We start from the raw sequence: 21,237 nt of genomic DNA on the forward strand, positions 1-21,237 counted from the left end.
AAAACTTCAGCTCTAATTTGAAGGGTCATGTGATGAATAGCCTAACAGTTTGGTCTCCTGTAGGATCCCATAGCAGCATATCCCCCAATGCTTAAATGTTAATACAGCGGCCTAGCCAAAATGTTGAGGTCTATTTAAAGTGGAACTATGGGCAAAATAAAACCAATCAAGATATGTAAACATAATACAGTCTGTCACCAGTATTAATGCAGCAGTTTTAGTTTTTTCAGAAACAGTCTGTTGCCGCGTATACCATCTCTCTTCACACTTCTGATCATCGGAGCCACACTTAAGGTGATCTTTTCTACAGTCATGGCCATAAGTTTTGAGAGTGACACAAATATTTTCACAAAGTCTGCTGCTTCAGTGTTTTTAGATCTTTTTGTCAGATGTTACTATGGTACAGTTGTGCTCATAAGTTTACATACCCTGGCAGAATTTATGATTTCTTGGCCATTTTTCAGAGAATATGAATGATAACGCAAAAAACATTTCTTTCACTCATGGTTAGTGTTTGGCTGAAGTCATTTAATATCAATCAACTGTGTTTACTCTTTTTAAATCATAATGAGAACAGAAACTACCCAAACGACCCTGATCAAAAGTTTACATACCCTGGTGATTTTTGCCTGATAAAATGCACACAAGTTGACAGGAAGGGTGTTAAATGGCTATTAAAGGTAACCATCCTCACCTGTGATCTGTTTGCTTGTAATTAGTGTGTGTGTATAAAAGGTCAATGAGTTTCTGGACACCTGACAGACCCTTGCATCTTCCATCCAATGCTGCACAGACGTTTCTGGATTCTGAGTCATGGGGAAAGCAAACGAATTGTCAAAGGATCTGCGGGAAAAGGTAGTTGAACTGTATAAAAGAGGAAAGGGATATAAAAAGATATCCAAGGAATTGAGAATGCCAATCAGCAGTGTAACAATATCACGTACTGAACATGAAACGCTGTAGCTAGTCGCCAGGTTGTCTGGAGCCTTAGGGCAGCCATGACAGCTTGGCTAACTGTGTAACATTACAGAAAAATCTGAACTCCCTCCCTCCTCCCTTGTGTTAGGAATTCATAGTTTTTAAACTTCAAAGGAACAGTTATCTCAACAGAGAAAGCAGGACCAGGCTAGGTCTGTAAAAACAGCTCATGTTGGCCTGGCAGGATGTTCAGGCCTGTCGTAAAACTGTCACCCTCTCAATTCAGAGAACCAGCAGATACAGGTCGTAAATACCTGAATGCACATAAAGCTTAAAACAGTGGAATAAGTACGAAATTTCAGCATGTTTCATAACTTCCAAAGTAATAATAGCACAGCCATAATGTGGACATAATTAGCTTCCTCAGATAATTTGTAACATTTCAAGTACAGACACCCCTATGTCAGGTCACATGGGAAACCACTGGTACCCCTTATTCCTCGTAGGTAGACTGGACAGTAGAGACATGGCATGTTTATATTTGTTTTAAAGTAAATCTCACGCTGAACAATAATATGAATATTTGCAGTCTATAAACAGTAGAGATGCAGAGATATGAATATGTATCACAAAGTATACCTGGGACATGGTCATGAGTGTAGACACCTCCCAGCAACCAACCCCTAAACAAGATGACCAGACGATTGGTCACTGGTCGCTGTCAACACCCCCTTTGATTTGACAGAAAAGAGGAGATGCCAAGACAACGGTCAGTTCTCCTTTTACCATCCAAGAAGAAACATCTGCCAAGTTTGAGAACCGATTACCCAGCTCATCGATTGAACTCTGATCAACCCTCGGACATTAATTGCATGTATTCTTCCTTACAAATTCTACCTTATTTCTTTGTGGCTGTATATTGTCATCTCTTTGAAACATCTTTTTTCTGTAAATGTTTATTTGCATCAACTTTTACCTTTTCATAATAAAACCTTATGTTGAAAATTGTTAACCTTGTCTCTAAAGCTCTTAATACAAGCTATAAACAAACCTGCCTCTTAAAAGAGCGCTATTGTTGTACAGTAAGGCCTCTGAGCTGACCTGTCTGTGGTGGCAGAGTGTGTTGCAGACGCTTATTAAAAAATTATAATTGGTATTGCTAAAATTACGAGTCTCCCCCGGCTCGGTCTTTTAAAACGGGGGTGGTGACAGTTAAAGGGTTAATTGCATAATTAGCCCGGTGACAATCGCTCTCAGGCTGCTCGCACCTAGATTGTGGTCCCGCAAGCTGGAAAATCTTTGTGCTGGGCGCAGCTGAGAGTGGTATTTTTACGTAAGTGACAACGTGGTGTGAGGTTGGCCAGTCCTTTGTTGCCAGTTAGCAAGGAGGGCAGGGAACTGACACCCGCGTTCGTCACAAGCAGTATTCAAACTCTAATCAAGAAGTGGAAAATGAGGGGTTCTGTTGAAAGTAAACCATGGTCAGGTAGACCAACTAAAATTTAAGCCACAACTGCCAGGAAAATTGTTCGGGATGCGAAGAAAAACCCACAAATAACTTCAGGTAAAATACAGGACTCTCTGAAAACGTGGTGTGGCTGTTTCAAGATTCACAATAAGGAGGCACTTGAAAGATGGGCTGCATGGTCGAGTGACTCGAGTCGCCAGAAGAAAGCCATTACTACTCAAATGACACAAAGTATCCCGCTTACAATATGCCAAGCAGCACAGAGACAAGCCTCAAACCTCCTAGCAAAAAGTCATTTGGAGTGATTAGACCAAAATTGAGCTTTTTGGCCACAACCATAAACGCTACATTTGGAGAGGAGTCAACAAGGCCTATGATGAAAGGTATGGAGGTGGATTGCTGATGTTTTGGGGATGTGTGAACTACAAAGGTGCAGGAAATTTGGTCAAAATTGATGGCAAGATGAATGCAGTATGTTATCAAAAAATACTGGAGGAACATTTGCATTCATCAGCCAGGGACCTGCGCATGGGACGTACTTGGACATTCCAACAGCACAATGAGCCAAAGTGAAAGATGGCCAATAAATCATAAATTCTGCCATGGTATGTGAACGTATGCGCAAAACTGTATACTGAAGTATAAATACAAGCATTTCATAAGTGTCAAAGGCTTTTATTGTCAATTATATTATAAGTTTATGCAAAGAGTCAATATTTGCAGTGTTGACCCTTCTTTTTCAAGACCTCTGCAATTCACCCTGGCATGATGTCAATCAACTTCTGGGCTACATCCTGACTGATGGCAGCCCATTCTTGCATAATCAATGCTTGGAGTTTGTAAAAATGTGTGGGTTTTTTTTTTGTTCACCCACTTGAGGATTTACCACAAGTTCTCAATAAGATTAAGGTCTGCGGAGTTTCCTGGCCATGGACCCAAAATTTCAATGTTTTGTTCCCCAACCCAATATCACTTTTGTCTCATAGCAAAGTGCTCCATCATGCTGGAAAAGGCATTGTTCCTCACCAGACTGTTCTTGGATGGTTGACAGAAGTTGCTCTCGGTGGATGTTTTTGTACCATTCTTTATTCATGGCTGTGTTCTTAGGCAAAATTGTGCGTAAGCCCACTCCCTTGGTTGAGAAGCAACCGCACACATGAATGGTCTCAGGATGCTTTACTGTTGGCATGACAGAGGACTGATAGCAGCGCTCACCTTTTCTTCTCCGGACAAGGTTTTTTCCAGATGCTCCAAACAATCAGAAAGGGGATTCATCAGAGAAAATGACTTTACCCGAGTCCTCAGCAGTCCAATCCCTGTACCTTTTGCAGAATATCAGTCTGTCTCTAATGTTTTCCCTGGAGAGAAGTGGCTTCTTTGCTGCCCTTCTTGACACCAGACCATTCTCCAAAAGTCTTCTCACTGTGCTTGCAGATGCACTCACACCTGCCTGCTGCCATTCATGAGCAAGCTCTGCACTGGTGGTGCCCCGATCCCACAGTTGAATCAACTGTAGGAGATGGTCCTGGCGCTTGCAAACTTTTGGCCAGGGCTGTACATTTTCTCTTTCAGAATTTTCACCGCATCCATCTACCATGATTACTATATTAAGAGACCTGTAATTCATGCAGGGTACTACTAAAAAACATCTCGATCACCTCTGGGCCCTGGGCAAATTCCACCTTTTACATCTGGTTCCCTCCTCTTGATGCCCTGCTATTTTATTTATTTATTTTAGGTACTTATATAGCGCCGTCAATTTACTATGACAGCCATTTAGTATATCTGCTGATCAGATCGGTCAACATATCAGATCTACCACTTCTTGAAATCTACGATTACCAAAGTGTCTTGCACTAGCCTACTCTGTTGGAAGACTTGTGTTTGGACATGACTCCAGTTCCTCGCCTTCTATCCCAATAGTATAAACTATTAGTGGAGCCCCACTCCACAGGATTCATCCCATCTTTTATATGGAAGTTGGAAGAAGATCTGCAACTAACCTTCTCTCCCGCCCATGTAGAGGGCTATCTTGTTTGCGCACAAGTCTTCCATTGGCAAGTTTCAAGAGCAGGACTACAAGATTCTGTGCTGTTGGTACAGGGTCCCTACGACTCTTCATAAGATCTTTCTGCATATGTCTAGACTTTATTGAAGATGTGGTAAGGAAGAAGGTTCTGACCTGCTCATTTTCTAGAGCTACCTGATCATTCGCCCCCTTTTGGCCCAATTATGTCAGTTGGTATTCAATATTACGTCGGTGGAACTGGGTAGCAACCCTATGTGCTACCTGCTTCATCTGAATTGTGTCCCTCTTTCCATATACAAATCCTCTCTTACAGTACATCTGCTGAATGCTGCCCGTGCTTGTATCCTCACAGCTTTTTGGAAGGAACCCACTACCCCCCCCCCCCCCATTTCTCTGTGGCTATCCAAAATCCCACAAGTTAAGCACAATAAATGTCTTAGAGCCTCCCTTCACCATAGGGAGGAGAGGTTTCAGGACATGTGGTATCCTTGGACGATTTTTTCGTACTCTACCGCCTATCAGGAATTAATATGCTCCCCAAATCCCTCTTTCCTGGGCCTTTTGTTTTCTCCATGTTCATATTCTTTCTTATATGTATTTTATTTTAAAAAGTTTTGTTTTCTTGTCGAAAGGCCATGGGTTTAGTTCTATGGCAGACAGCCAGCTCAGGTGTCTTGGATTGTAATGTGCAGGCCCACTTTCACGCTACCTGGTCAATCTCAGTCATTGTGGGCCTTGATGTTGTTAGCTTAGGTCGCCAATCCCGTAATCTCCATCGGTTTGCTTATACATGCTGACCTTTCTTTGATCCCTCTGCTGTGACTAAGTGACCTTATTTTTTTATATTGACAATGTGTTTTGGATTGTTAAGCCTATCTTTAGATAAATAAAGAATTAAAAAAAACAGAAAAACAAAATCTGTGAAACGCATTGCCATGATCCCTTGTGGTCTGTACAGAGGAGGAAGAGAGGTGATTGGTTCCCTTTGAGCAGCGTGGGAATCCTTGCCCTGAGCACCAGCTTATCTCTTTGTGTGTGGATCAATCGGTCTAGTGGCAGTGTTTGATCCTGGCTACATGAATCACAGAGTGCCCAATGTCAGGACTCCTGTTTATATGCATTTTCTCCTGCTATGGACTTGTGAGTGGCTTTCCTATTGTGCACTATGAGGATTCATTGTGACTCTCTGTGTTAATTTGCTTATTAGTGCTTTGGCTTAACACTGATACATTTATTAACCCCCAAAAGATGTGCTCAGTATTGGCTGTGGAGTATATCCCTGGGGTTGTGGGAAGGGGCCAGTCCTGGCTAGGTGGATGCATTTTTCTAAAAACATGTTAGCATGCAAATTTTTAAAACAAGTATTCCCCGCGTTTGCCCACATAGTTTTGAGGTACTCAGACCTCATTATCACAAACCTTATCTGCTCTCATTTACACTTCAAAAGGCAGTTCACATTTTACAGGCTGCGTCAGTGGGCGTGGTTATGTCGCATGCCACAGGGCCGGGTTGTATAGTTAGGGCTGATTGGCAAACTGCTAATCTGGGCCCCACCTCTTGCACCTAATTGGTGTATTTTCAATCCACTGCTGTCTTTATATACAGTGGCGAAAATAATGGTTTGATCCCCTACAGATTTTGTAAGTTTGCCCACCTACAAAGAAATGAAGGGTATATAATTGTTATCATAGGTGTCTTTTAAATGATAGAAATAGAATATCAAACAAAAACCTAGAAAAAACACATGATACAAATGTTATAAATTGAGTTGCAGTTCAGTGAGTAAAACAACCAAGAATAATTCTGGCTCCCACAGACTGGCTACAGTAGGTGCTCATGTGGTACACAGATTAGTCCTGTCAATTAAAGGTCTTCCTAACGCCAACTCGTTATGTGTATAAAAGACACCTGTCCACAGATTCTTTCTTCCATTCAAACCTCACCATCATGGGCAACACCAAAGAGCTGTCAAAGGATGTCAGGGACAAGATTGTAGACATGCACAAGGCTGGAATGGGCTACAACAGCATTTTTCAACCAGGGTGCCTTGGCAAAATGCCTTAAAATTGCCCAAAAAAATGTATACAATCAGTGGGTGAATCAAACCTGCCTTTTAGTTACACAAAGCCATGGGTTTTCATTGTGCACCATTAAAACCTTCTAGCCACCAGAATCCTAACAAAGAATAACATCACTGATTAATAAGGAGGACATCAGGCCCCTGCACAGAATCCTTGTGTGCCCCTCCCCTGATCCTCTCCATAAGCACTGGGGAGCATTAGCTAAATTTGTGGGGGGGGGGGGGGCGCGGCTGAGAAACACCAATAAGGTGTATTTGCTTTAGAAGAATAAATCACCTCTACATGTGTTGATGCTGCTGCCTTATGTAAAACTATTAGTTTCATTTTTTGATATTTAGACTGGAATGCCTCAAGACTGTGCAGGATTTTAAAGGGTGCCGCGATTAAAAAAAGGTTGAGAAACACTGGGCTACAAGACCATCAGCAAGAAGCTTGGTGAGAAGGAGACAACTGTTGGTGCGATTATTTGCAAATGGAAGAAATACAAAATAACCATCAATCGCCCTCAGTCGGGAGCTACATGCAAGATTTTGCCTCATGGGGTAAGGATGATCATAAGAAAAGTGAGAGATCAGCCCAGAACTACACTGGAGGTGCTTGTGAATGATCTCAAGGCAGTTGAATTGAACTCCTGCAGCGCTCGCAAGGACCCCCTCCTCTGAAGTTTACCAATGAACATCTAAATGATTCAGAGAAGGATTGGGAGAAAGTGCTGTGGTCAGATGAGACCAAAATTTAACTCTTTGGCATTAACTCGGCTCACCATGTTTGGAGGAAGAAAAATGCCGACTATGACCCCAAGAACACCATCCCTACAATCAAGCACAGAGGTGGAAACATTATGCTTTGGGGCCATTTCTCTGCTAAAGGTACAGACCAACTTTGCTGCATTGAGGGGTCAATGGACTGCGCCATGTATTGTAAAATCTTGGACGAGAACTTTCTTCCCTCAGCCAGAACACTCAAGATGTGTCATGGATGGGTCTTCCAGCATGACAATGACCCAAAACATACCAAGGCAACAAAGGAGTGGCTCAAGAAGAAGCACATTAAGGTAATGGAGTAGCCTAGCCAGTCTCCAGACCTTAATCTTATAGAAAATTTATGGAGGGAGCTGAAACTTCAAGTTGCCAAGCGACAGCCAAGAAACCTTAAAGGGGTTGTAAACCCTCAAGTTTTTTCACCTTAATGCATCCTATGCATTAAGGTGAAAAAACCTCTGTCACTGAGCGGCCCCCCAGCCCCCCGTTTTACTCACCTGAGTCCCGTAATTCCCACGCCAGAGACGTGCTATTCCCTTCTGCCGTTGTTTTGGCTCTTGATTAGATAGATTGATAGCAGCGCAGCCATTGGCTCCTGCCGCTGTCAATCAAGTCCAATGACGTGGGTCTCGGGGCCAAGTCCAGCATTCTGCATCTATGGACATGAATGCTGGACTCTGGAGCGTGCCCACAAGGTAATACCCTGGGAGAGTGCTTCTCCTAGGGGGCTATACGATATGGGGAGGAGCTACCAGCGCCGCCAGGGGACCCCAGAAGTTAGGGGCCACTCTGTGCAAAACGAACTGCACAGTGGAGGTATATGTTTGTTATTAAAAAAAAAACAAAAAAAACGAAACCTTACAATCACTTTAAGACTTTAGAGAAGATCTGTAAAGAAGAGTGGACCAAAATCCCTCCTGAGATGTGCAAAACTGATCACCAACTACAAGAAACGTCTTACCTCTGTGCTTGCCAACAAGGGTTTCTCCACCAAGTATTAAGTCATGTTTTGCTTGGGGATCAAATACTTATTTTACTCACTGAATTACAACTCAATTTATAACATTTGTATCATGTGTTTTTTTCTGGATTTTTGGTTGATATTCTGTCTCTATTATTTAAAATACACCTATTATAAAAAGGATAGACCCTTCATTTCTTTGTAAGTGGGCAAACCTACAAAATCTGCAGGAAATCAAATAATTATTTTTTCCACTATATTACATCCAGCCCTGACAGTTCAATGTCACCCTGGGATTTAAGCTTAATGGTGGCTGCTCAATATGCTGGTATAGTAACAACCTCCCTTCCTCTGTGGATTCTGATATAACAAGTACTTTGTGTGCTTTTTCTCTAATGCTTGGCTTGTAATTTTTTCCTTTAGACTCAATTATAAGCACTTTTTGGTTGCCTTGTTGTGAATGTACACCTTCCAGCAAATTTCAGCAAATATTTCTTCCATTAATTGCAGTATCCACTCCGACTGTGTAATACTCTTCCTGTGTAACTATATAAGCTTTTTTTTAATATATATTCTGGATGGAAACTTGCTACGACTTCTTCAATTTAATCACTTTTTTTAATATATTTTTACATATTCCTGTATGCACAAATGTGGTTCTAAAATTAGCGATTCCTATTTCTGCTGGCGACCTCAGTAGCCTTGTTGACCAGGTTTGGCAGTGATCTCCATTAATGGGGGCTAATCAGGAAGCGGCGACATATTTCCACTTTGGTTTTTAACTTTTGCAGCTGAGCTTATTGAAGTATCCAACACAGTTGAGTCAGTATCAATGATAGCTGTGTATTACATTCATCTCTATATGGATTATGTGTGAGATCTAATGATTGTTTTATATTATAGAACATCCTTGTACTTGCATATGAGCATCACTGAAGAACAACTACAAAACCCTATTTTTTCTCTAAACGCGTCAGTTGTCTTTATATTCATCCCATTATGGTCGAGTATACAGTTTTTGATTAGTACTGTGTTGTTCATGCATGCAAATGAATAGCTACAATTATTCTGTTACCTCTTTTTATTGATTTGTAATAAAGTGTATATATACATATACACACATATATACACACAGTGGGGACGAAAAGCATTCAGACCCCCTTAAATTTTTCACTCTTTGTTATATTGCAGCCACTTGCTAAAATCATTTTTTCCTCATTAATGTACACACAGCACCCCATATTCACAGAAAAAACACAGAATTGTTGACATTTTTGCAGATTTATTAAAAAAGAAAAACTGAAATCTCACATGGTCCTAAGTATTCAGACCCTTTGCTCAGTACTTAGTAGAAGCCCCTTTTGATCTAATATAGCCATGAGTCTTTTTGGGAAAGAGGCAACACGTTTTTCACACCTGGATTTGGGGATCCTCTGCCATTCCTCCTTGCAGATCCTCTCCAGTTCTGTCAGGTTGGATGGTAAACGTTGGTGGACGGCCATTTTTAGGTCTCTTCAGAGATGCTCAATTGGGTTTAAGTCAGAGCTCTGACTGGGCTATTCAAGAACAGTCACGGAGTTGTTGTGAAGCTACTCCTTTGTTATTTTAGCTGTGTGCTTAGGGTCATTGTCTTGTTGGAAGGTAAACCTTCGGCCCAGTCTGAGGTCCTGAGCACTCTGGAGAAGGTTTTCGTCCAGGATATCCCTGTACTTGGCCGCATTCATCTTTTCCTCGATTGCAACCAGTCGTCCTGTCCTTGCAGCTGAAAAACACCCCCACAGCATGATGCTGCCACCACCATGCTTCACTGTTGGGACTGTATTGGACAGGTGATGAGCAGTGCCTGGTTTTCTCCACACATACCACTTAGAATTAAGGCCAAAAAGTTCTATCTTGGTCTCATCAGACCAGAGAATCTTATTTCTCACTATCTTGGAGTCCTTCAGGTGTTTTTTTTAGCAAACTCCATGCAGGCTTTTATGTGTCTTGCACAGAGGAGAGGCTTCCGTTGGGCCACTCTGCCATAAAACCCCGACTGGTGGAGAGCTGCAGTGATGGTTGACTTTCTACAACTTTCTCCCATCTCCATCTCTGGAGCTCAGCCACAGTGATCTTTGGGTTCTTCTTTACCTCTCTCTCCAAGGCTCTTCTCCCCCGATAGCTCAGTTTGGCCGGACGGCCAGCTCTAGGAAGGGTTCTGATCATCCCAAACGTCTTTCATTTAAGGATTATGGAGGCCACTGTGCTCTTAGGAACCTCAAGCCCCGGTTCACACAGGACAACTTGTCAGGCGACTTAGCCGCCTGACAAGTCGCGTCCCGTTCTGTACTACAGAACCGTTCTAACAGGAGCAACGCAAGTCGCTCCGACTTAGAGAAAGGTTCCTGTACTATTTTTGGGGCGACTTGCTTTGACTTCTTCTCGCTTCTGTGAGTCAGCCTGCAAGTCGTGTTGCCCCTGTGTGAACCGGCAGTAAGTGCTGCAGAAATTTTTTTGTAACCTTGGCCAGATCTGTGCCTTGCCACAATTCTGTCTCTGAGCTCTTCAGGCAGTTCCTTTGACCTCATGATTCTCATTTGCTCTGACATGCACCGTGAGCTGTAAGGTCTTATATAGACAGGTGTGTGGCTTTCCTAATCAAGTCCAATCAGTATAATCAAACACAGCTGGACTCAAATGAAGGTGTAGAACTATCTCAAGGATGATCAGAAGAAATGGACAGCACCTGAGTTCAATATATGAGCGTCACAGCAAAGGGTCTGAATACTTAGGACCATGTGATATTTGAGTTTCAATAAATCTGCAAAAATGTCAGAATGTGTTTTTCTGTCAATATGGGGTGCTGTGTATACATTAATGAGGAAAAAAAAAAGAATGATTATAGCAAATGGCTGCAATATAGCAAAGAGTGAAAAATGTAAGGGGATCTGAATATACTTTCCATCCCCACTGTGTATATATATATATATATATATATATATATATATATATATATATATATATATATATATATATATATACACACACACACACACACACACTATATGTATATATATATATATATACATATATAGAGATATATATATATATATATATATATATATATATATATATATATATATATAGAGAGAGAGAGAGAGAGAGAGAGAGAGAGAGAGAGAGAGAGAGAGAGAGAGAGAGAGATACATACACACACACCCCACACATATATAAATAATTTTTTTTGGGTTTCTACAGTCTGTTGTGCCCATAATAGTCCCCCTGTTTCCTTCTGGAGGTTATTCCTTCTATAGAGGTGTTTGAGGAAATAGTCAGCTTAGAAACTCACCTAAACTGAAAAACCGAGCATGTGGACTAGCTGCCAATGGCTGCTCTGCAGAATCCCCAACTGCGGTAGGGACATAGACAGAAAAGGGAGAAAGACAATAGGAGGATCAACCAGTTTTTTTTTTTGCAGAATACAAAAAAAATGGAACCCATAGTGACTGAGTATAAACAGCATGAAATACAGCATTTATTGATAGTTTTTAATGATGTGGGTTTAATGACACATTAGGAGCAGAGGATTCATGTAGCAATAATTCCTGGATTCCATCTGCCCTTAGCGGAGGCTTGCAGGAGGGTGTGCTTAGCTGAAAAAGCCCCTCCTTCAGATGAAAGAAGAAAAATAAATATATCAATGAAAACTCCTGGGATGTATGACATGTTGGCCTAGGCCAGAAACCAGGGAACTGAAGAAATGTAAATGAAAAAAAAAAAAACAGCTTAAAACACAAGAAAATATATTATACCTTACTATCTATTTACAAAGGTTCGCAACATAAGGATTACAAATATTTATAGTTTGAAAGTTAAGTTGCACTTTAATGCTTATATTTTAGATCCCTGCCACTAGGACATGTGATCAGTACTTTTCAGTTCTATGCATCCTCCCAGCATAAAAATACAAGAGCCAGAGAATAATAAAATGAACATTTATTCAAAGTTTTTTTGAGGTTTATATTTTTTTAAATTTTTTATTATAAAATAACAATTAACCAGCGAGAGGCGATATTAAAAATACCCAGAGTAAAATAAAATACTCCAGGGTAAGACCTACTCACAGGTAAACATTTGGCCTCTCCAGAAGATCTTATATTAACGCCCCAAAAGAAAGTCTGATCCACTGGACAACCCCCCCCCTGAGGTTCTGTAACACACTCATATCTACCAGGAGTCGTCTTCTGGACTCCCCACCTACCAAAACATACCCTACTTCCATATTAGTAACACTCTCTGCTATTCCGCTAATGTCCATCAGCTCCAAACATCACGCAGCCTGTCATGGTCCCAGATCTTCTCACATTGGATTCAGTCGGACAAAACAATCACCTCATCTGGGTCACACTGTGTGGCAGCATCAGTCTGGAGCAGAGGAAAGGATGGGGAATGGTGGGTGGGGTATGTGAAGAAGGGGGACAGGAGATAGATTGTGAAATAGAGAAAAGAAAAAAGGGAGATAGAAAAACATTCGGTGAACAAATGAGAACTTTACATAGGTAGCAATTTCAGGTTCTATAAATATTTTCCTGGTTATGAATATATTCAATTAAAACTATGAAATCCCACATATGACCATTTGAGATCTACCACCAAGTGGCAAGCTAAAGGATGGCATCTTTCTCCTGCTGCTCTGGACAGAAGATCCAAAGTGTAGCGAGATAAGAATACAGACTGCTGAATGAAAGAAGAACACACACCCACACTGGGACCTGTGCACACTTCCTAAATATCAAGGAGTTTAAGCAGCTCTCCGAGTTCTTATCTTGGTATAGAATAACTCGCCCTATGTTTTGAAGAATGGGATGGGGGGGGGGGGGGGGGGGACAGTTCAAGCAGTTTCACAAGAAACACTGGGAGGGATATTTGTTGCAAATAAGGCTGCTCCTGTTCAGTCAAGTCTCTGTGGCAAGATCACCTTGCATTTGCAACCTTGGCTTCTGTATTCCTGTGCAGCCAAGTGCAACAGTTTGCAAAATCCTGAGACAGATCACCGACGTTAAAGCTGTACGTGATTTTTTTTTTGGCCTTCTTACCTGCTCTGTGCAATGGTTTAGCACAGAACAAGCCTGGGGAGTTCTGGCACACCTAGTCAACTCCTGCCTTCCGAGTAAGCCACCCTAACTGCCTCCCCACCAATTATCCCTCATTACTGGATTTGATTGACAGCAGCAAAAGCCATTGGCTCCTGCTGCTCTCACCGAGTCTAGTGAGGAGAGGGAGAGAGCAGCGCAGGATGGAGATTAGGCTCAGGTAAGTATTTAGGGGGGGGGGAGCAGCACCTAAAAGTTTTTTTTTACCTTAATGCAGATAATTTAAGACCGATTTTCAATCTAAACTGTCTCATATTAAGAAGTGGTCAGGGTCAGGTTTTAGTCTAGCACAGTGCAACCTTACAGCAGCTAAGGAAGGAATTTATGAATCAAACTGTAACCTTGTAGAGCAGAGGCCTCTACACTGTGGTCCTGGGGCCAGGTGCAGCCCTTTGCTTGCACTTATCTGGCCTTTGATGCATTATATCTGCCACTGACACCAACAATGGGGCACTATTCCTCCCTCCGACACCATTTCTCCCCCTAATACCAAAGATCAGGCATTGTTCACTCCCACTGGGCACAGTTCAGCCCCCCTAAAGTCTGCAGGACAGTAAACTGGCCCTTTCTTTGGAAAGTTTTGAGACCCCTGCTTTAAACCCCTTTCACACTGGGGCGCTTTGCAGGCACTACAGCGCTAAAAATAGCGCCTGCAAAGCGCCCTGAAAGAGCTGCTGCTGTGTCTCCAGTGTGAAAGCCCCGAGGGCATAGCGGCCCGCCGGCATAGTGCTGCTGCAGGTTTTAACCCTTTCTCGGCTGCTAGGTTGGGGGGGGCGCATTTTACCGCCGACCCCACGTGAAAGGGGGCTTAGGGCAATGCCTTGATAAATGCTCCCCTAGTAGGGTTGAACCCGCCGCTCAGTCCACTGAAATGCTGTGTATTGTCAGCCCACAACAAGAATAGGCAGCTGAGTGCACTTCTGGCAAATCAGCAGCTGTTCTTCTCTCCTTACAGGGCCTTTAAAAGGATAAAATGTGGGGAAATGTGCATGTATTGCAGAAATGTAGCGCATGTTTTTTTTTTCTGTCCAATATACAACATAAATTTTGAGGTCTGTAAAACTAGCTAAAAAAAATTAAGCCTAAATCTACCAGTGCTGTTGGCTGACTGGAAAGATTTCCAGGATTTCATATATCTAGCATGAATCTAGCAGTAGCTTGTTGATAGCAGAAAAATCTTCTAAGTGATCAGAGGACAGCAGCGGTGAAGAAAACCTCTCCACTCTCCTAAGCACACTAGCAAAAAACGAGGAATGATGGTTGTAGGTGGGGTTATTCCGTGTTGTCCAATTGCTTTTGTGTCTGTTTCTCCTGTAGGCAGTATAACCCTAGTCTAAGAATTCTACAAATTCATGTGTCCCTCAATGGTAGAAAACAAAAAAACATAAAAAAAACAAAAACAAAAAACAAACAAACAAAAAAACCCAGTTTGTAATGTACATCTCTGTGCCTGTATTGCTCACCTTATTATGTCGGGATGGTGTCCTGTTCGGGGTCATCTGTGGGCTGCAGGTCACCATCAAGTCTAGTGTTATGTCGTGCTCATTGTCACTGCAAGGCTCGGAAGGGCTTGAGTAAGATGTATATGTACTGCTCACTCTGGAAAAAATAAATTTTATACATTGCTAAAAGTAATAATATACTGCAGACAAACATTGTGTACCTGCTTCTTGTAATCTGACTGGGCTATTTTTACAATCCCTTATACACAACAGCAAATAAATATGGCAGCGTGCTTTATTTTATATTGACTGGGTCATGAGAAAAGTACTGGAGTTGGGAGAGGTCAGCAATGGGAGCCCCCCATACTTTTCCCCATCACTTCAGAGCGGACCATGCAAAGCAATGCAGCGTATACCTCCAGGCTCCCTCCCCTTGTAAAAATCTTCTGTGCCTCCTCTTTAATTCCAATATCTCAGTTATGCCTAAAAGCTACTCTGTTTTCATTTGTACCTACAGGTAAGCTTATAAGGCGGCTTTCCTGTAGGTAAAATAAATATCTCCGAGATGTGCACAGTTATGAAGTCACTGGCGCATGCACTCTAAAGGAACGACATACCCATGCCCTTCCTTCAGAGCGGTGATGTAATCGCGGCTCGGCCATTGAAGCAGACACAGCCTATGAACCCAGAAGGAAGATCGGGTGAAGATGGAAGCCTCTGCAGCGGTGACAGCGAACCGCTGGAGGGCTTTATTTCAAGGTAAGTCTTTCATAATGTGCTAGTATGCAATGCATACTAGCACATTATGCCTTTAATTTACAGGGAGAGTTATTTTTCTTTTCTACTGCAAGTTACTACCACTTTAAAAGGACGAATTCACCTTTATTTAGTACCACAATCCTTTGAGGGAAAGACCACTTGATAACATACATACCTTACTTCTCCAGCCCAGCGGTGTATGCCCCATACCACACATTCTTTGCTAAGAAAACTTCTAGCCGGTTTCTTTTCATACTGCACTTGTGCACCGTGCCCCATTCATGTCTATGAGCGCGCTGACCTCTGCTAGACTGCTGGAGGCCATCATGAATACAGCAGTCCCATAGGAACGAAAGGGGCAATAGTGATCATGTACAACAAGAAGTGGAGCTGGGCAGAGGTTTTCTCTGTAAAAAGTACTGCTTGATGTCGCACATTGCTGGATCAGAGAGGAAGGGGCTACCAGATGGGCTGCACGGTGAAAGGAAAACTGCACCAAAAGGTGTATATGTCCTTTAACATAGGAGCAATATACACTATATTGTCAAAAGTATTTGGACGCCTGCCTTTATATTTATATATATATATATATATATATATATACACACACACATACACGAACTTTAATGACATCCCAGTCTTAGTCCGTAGGGTTCAATATTGAGTTGGCCCACCCAATATTGAGTTGGTCCATAAAGACATGGATGAGCAAGTTTGGGGTGCAGGAACTTGACTGTCCTGCACAGAATCCTGACCTCAACCCGATAGAACACCTTTGGGATGAATTAGAGTGGAGCCTGCGAGCCAGGCCTTCTCGTCCAACATCAGTGCCTGACCTCACAAATGCCCTTCTGGAAGAATGGTCAAACATTCCCATAGACACACTCCTAAACCTTGTGGACAGCCTTTCTAGAAGAGTTGAAGCTGTTATAGCTGCAAAGAGTGGGCCAACTCAATATTGAACCCTACAGACTAAGACTGGGATGCCATTAATGCAGGAGTCCACCAAAAAAAAAAAAAAAAAAATGTAAAAACCAGCAGCTACAAATACTGCAGCTGCTGACTTAATAAATGGACACTTACCTGTCCCAGCGGTGTCGGCAGTCAAAGCCCTCACCATCCTCTGTAAGGCAATCAGGAAGTGAAGCGTTCACTTCCTGGTTCTCTACTGCTCATGCATTAGTTGCGCTGCGCATCCTAACTGGTCCCCGCTATCTCCTGGGACCTGTGTGTTTCCCAGGAGACAGCGGAGGGGTTGCGGGAAGGGGCATGACTCCCATGGGAGTCTATTCCCAGAAGTGGGTGCAAATACCTGTATTAGACAGGTATCTGCACCCCCCTCCCCCCTGAAAGGTGCCAATTGTGGCACCGGAGGGGGGGGGGGGGGGCGTGAGGAATCAGGTGAGTGGAATTTCCACTTTTGGGTGGAACTCCGCTTTAAAGTTCATGTGCGTATAAAGGCAGGCGTCCCAATTAGGGTTTTTTCCTTTTTTGCCCTAAGCTCAGCCTAGCCACGGCATGAATGCAAACCAAGTCTATAAAACATAATGCTACTGACATAACTGCTCCAGTGACAATTATTGATAATGTATCTTAAACCTAAAATGGAGGAAGATATAAAAGACAGACACTCTAAATAAAAAAAGAAGCCAACACACAGTAGGAAGTCTTTGCAAATGCTTATTTCTAAAGCAAACACTCTTTTGCTTAGAGTTTAGCTTTAACACATAAGCAGGGTAGACTTGGTAAAGCTCTGTTCACTCTACAAATTCTATCAATTTGGTTATATATAGATTCTGATGGGATAGTATAGGATGGGGTGGGTCACACACCACAGGCTGGTACCATATGAATTCACTCAAAATTATTATTACAGTTTACGCAGCGCTTTACAACATGAGGGCAGACAGTACAGTTACAATACAAATCATTACAGGAGGGATCAGAGGGTCCTGCTCGTTAGAGCTTACAATCTACAAGGGAGGGTCAAGTTGAAACAAAATGTAATAACTGTGGGGGGTGAGCTGATGAAGAAAACTAAAAAACAGTTGTTAGGTGCGGGTAGGGTTTTTCTTCCCTGAAGAGAAGGGTTTTCAGGGATCGTCTAAAAGCTAATAGAGTAGGAGATAAGACAGATTGGGGTAGGGCATTCCGTAAGATTGGAGAGGCTCTGGAAAAGTCCTGGAGACGAGCATGGGAGGAGGTGATGAGGGAGCTAGAGAGCAGAAGGTCTTGAGAGGAACGAAGAGAACGAGTAGGTTGGTATTTAGAGACTAGGCTAGTGATGTAGCTGGGGGCGAAATTGTGGATGGCTTTGTAGGTAGTTGTTAGTATTTTGAATTTAATTCTTTGGCCGAGCGGAAGCCAGTGGAGGGATTGACAGAGAGGGGTAGCAGAGACAAGAGCGATTGGTAAGGTGGATGAGTCTGGCAGCAGCATTCATGATGGATTGAAGAGGTGATAGACTATGTAGAGGTAAGCCAATGAGAAGGGAGTTGCAGTAGTCAAGCTGAGAGATGACCAGCGAGTGAATTAAGAGTTTTGTTGTGTCATTGGTTAGAAAGGGCATATTTTGGAGATGTTGCGTAGGTTGAGGCGGCAGAACTTGGACAGTGATTCGATGTGGTGCTTAAAGGAGAGTTCAGAGTCCAGGACTACACCAAGAAACTTGGCTTGTGGGGATGGGCTTATAGTTGTGCCATCGATTTTGACAGAGAGATCAGGGGAAAGGGCATATGGGGGAGGAAAAATTATAAGTTTGGTTTTGGATAGATTGAGTTTGAGGAAGTGGTGTGACATCCAGACTGATATATCTGAAAGTAAATTAGTGATACGTGAGGAGACAGAGGGAGTGAGCTGAGGGGTAGAGAAATAGATTTGGGTGTCGTCAGCGTAGAGGTGGTATTGGAAGTCATGGGAGGCTATCAGCTGACCCAGGGAGGAGGTGTAGATTGAAATAGGAGAACCTTGGGGGACCCAACAGAGAAAGGAAGAGGAGAGGAGGAAGTAGAATTGTAAGTAACGCTTAAGGTGCAGCTGGATAAGTAGAAAGAGAACCAGCGAAGAGTACAGTCACAGAGACCAAAGGCGTGAAGTTTTTTTTGAGGAGGAGAGGGTGGTCAACCGTATCAAAGGCAGCAGAGAGGTCCAGGAGTAGGAGTACAGAATAGTGTCGATTGGTTTTGGCTGTTAGTAGATCGTTTGTTAGTTTTAGGAGAGCCGTTTCTGTGGAGTGTTGAGGACGAAATCCAGAAGACTATTATCAGCGAGGTAGACACTCAGTCGGTTGTAGACCATACGTTCGAGGAGTTTGGATAAGAAGGGGAGCAAGGAGATGGGGCGTAGGTTGTTAAGATTGGATGTGGGAACTTATTTTCTTTCAAGCATACAGTGTACGTTGGGTTGGCGTCCACTCCCCTTCCTGACAGTAATTTCTTTGTGCTCTTGATATGGAATCACTCCAATTGGTATGTGGGGCATATAATCATTTTGCTCACATAGGGTATTTTTACTGATGTTGCACTCTGTTCATGTTTTATCTGCCATCCTCCCTGATATGTCTCTCTTTATTTTAGAGCTAAAATATATTTGACTATACTCCTCTCTCTACCCTTGACGAAGGTGTAAAAAAACTGGAAACGCGTCGGGTATCAGGGTACATCACCCATCGGAGAGTATTAGTGTCATTTAAAGCGGAAGTCCCGCAAAATTTTTTTTTAAAAGTCAGCAGTTACAAATACTGCAGCTGCTGACTTTTAAAATAAGGACACTTACCTGTCCAGGGCGCCCACGATGTCAGCACCCGAGGCCGAACCATCCCTTGCTCCTCGGGTGCTGCCGCCGCCATCTTCGGTAAGGGAATCAGGAATTGAAGCCATGCGGCTTCACTTCCCGGTTCCCTACTGCACATGCGCGAGTCGTAATGCACAATCTGAATTGTCCCTGCTGTTTCTGGGACCCGTATGTGTCCCAGCAGACAGCGCGGGGGGTGGGGTGGGGTTGGGGGGAGACGGGAAGTGGCGTAGACTCCCATGGGAGTCTATGCCCGGAAGTGGGTGCAAATACCTGCACCCCCCTCCCCCCTGAAAGGTGCCAAATGTGACGCCGGAGGGGGGGGAGGGTTCTGAAAAGCAGAGGTTCAATTTTTGTGCGAACCTCCGCTTTAATATCAAATGCTACAATTTTGGTTTTTGTTATGTTTGTTGTATGTACATATTTTTTAGACACCACACGCCACTTGATCACCTGTTTAATCTGTAACCATTGGATAAAATCTTTTCTATAAAACATAGTGTTGGTGGCCTTTCAAAGTCCCAATCAGGGGGTATTTAACTATGTTTTAAGATTGGATGGGTCCATTGAGGGCTTTTTAAGTATGGGTCTGACAAGTGCATGTTTTAGAGAGTTGGGGAAGATGCCAGAAACGAGGGAGAGATTGAAGATGTGGGTTAGAGAGTGAACAAAGCATTTGTGAGGGAACAGGATCCAGAGGGCAGGTGGTAAGGTAGACATTAGCAAGTAGTTTAGCAACCATGTCTATAGTGTAGGGCTGCAACTAACGATTATTTTCGTAATCGATTAGTTGACCGATTATTGTTTCGATTAATCGGTTAATAATCTTATAAAAAAGTGTGGTGTATAATTTAGTTAATATGTAAAGTTTAAAAAAAAAGGCAATTTATTCCTATATATCTCTATGCAGTGGTAAATATAAATAACCAACATTATAAGGTTAGGGAGCAAAATATCTAATCCACTCTGAGAATAACAGACAGAAGAGCTATATACTGTATATACTATTAGAGGAGATATATACTGTATATACTATTAGAGGATATATACTGTATATACTATTAAAATGTGAATCTGGTAAATATCAGACTCCGAGATCAATTTTTTTTATTTAACAAACAATGTCTTCCTTCAAAAAAAAAAATGTTATTTTAAGAACGTTTGTTCGATTTTCTAATCGTTAGTGGGGTCAAAACGACGTTCATTTTCAACCACAGTGATGGGAAAATTTTGAATTAATAGCAAACTTCTTGGTGAAAGGAATTATCAGACAGTGTATGTGGTTTTTCGTTCAGAAATTACATTCATTTTAAAAACAGAATGTTAAAAACAAGTGAAAATTTCAAACAACATTCTTTCATTCAGCGAATGTACAAAGATTTCTCGTCTGAATATTTTGTCTGAAAATTGATCGGTGTGGCCAGCATAAGGCTCGGTACACACCTATGCAGTTTGCTTTTGATCTGTTTCTGCAGTGCTTTTTGCTGTGCGTTTTGACTTTTGCGCACGTGATTGTGCTGCGATTTGCGTTTTTGCATTTATTTTTGGCCAATTTGTTGTTTGGAAGATTAAAAAAAACAAAAACTGCTGCAATAATTACAAGCTTTTCTGCAGCTTTTCCATTGAAGAACCAAAAAAAGCACCGTTTCGCATTAAAAAAAAGTCCCCGACCCTTTCCAAATACGCAACAGCTGAAAAAAGCATAGATGTGAACGTGTCCCACAGGAAACCATGTAAATGAACTGTAGTGCGTTTCTGCAAAAAAGCACCAAACACATAGATGTGAACCAGGTCTAAGACGTTTAGTAACATAATGGGGTTAAAAAAACTAAAATTAGCCCTTTATAGTACAAAGAAAAACAGATCATCACTACTGAAAGGGGTTCATTTTTTT

At 42.3% G+C, this 21,237-nt stretch overlaps 1 protein-coding gene across 3 annotated transcripts in view; it reads right to left on the bottom strand.

Annotated features, from left to right (window-relative positions):
• Positions 1–12,178: 12,178 nt before the first annotated feature.
• Positions 12,179–21,237, bottom strand: part of DAXX (death domain associated protein) — a 58,456-nt gene continuing 49,397 nt past the window's right edge. For all 3 annotated transcript variants that reach the window (XM_073598225.1, XM_073598222.1, XM_073598224.1), the window contains 2 exons: positions 14,814–14,949; positions 12,179–12,622 (listed from right to left, as the gene is read on the bottom strand). In XM_073598225.1, the coding sequence (XP_073454326.1) occupies positions 12,569–12,622; positions 14,814–14,949 (190 nt within the window). In that variant the 3' untranslated portion in view covers positions 12,179–12,568. The remainder of the gene's footprint in view (positions 12,623–14,813; positions 14,950–21,237) is intronic.

The sequence above is a fragment of the Aquarana catesbeiana genome, linkage group LG09 (assembly GCF_042186555.1).
Source record: "Aquarana catesbeiana isolate 2022-GZ linkage group LG09, ASM4218655v1, whole genome shotgun sequence".
Taxonomy (NCBI): Eukaryota; Metazoa; Chordata; class Amphibia; order Anura; family Ranidae; genus Aquarana; species Aquarana catesbeiana.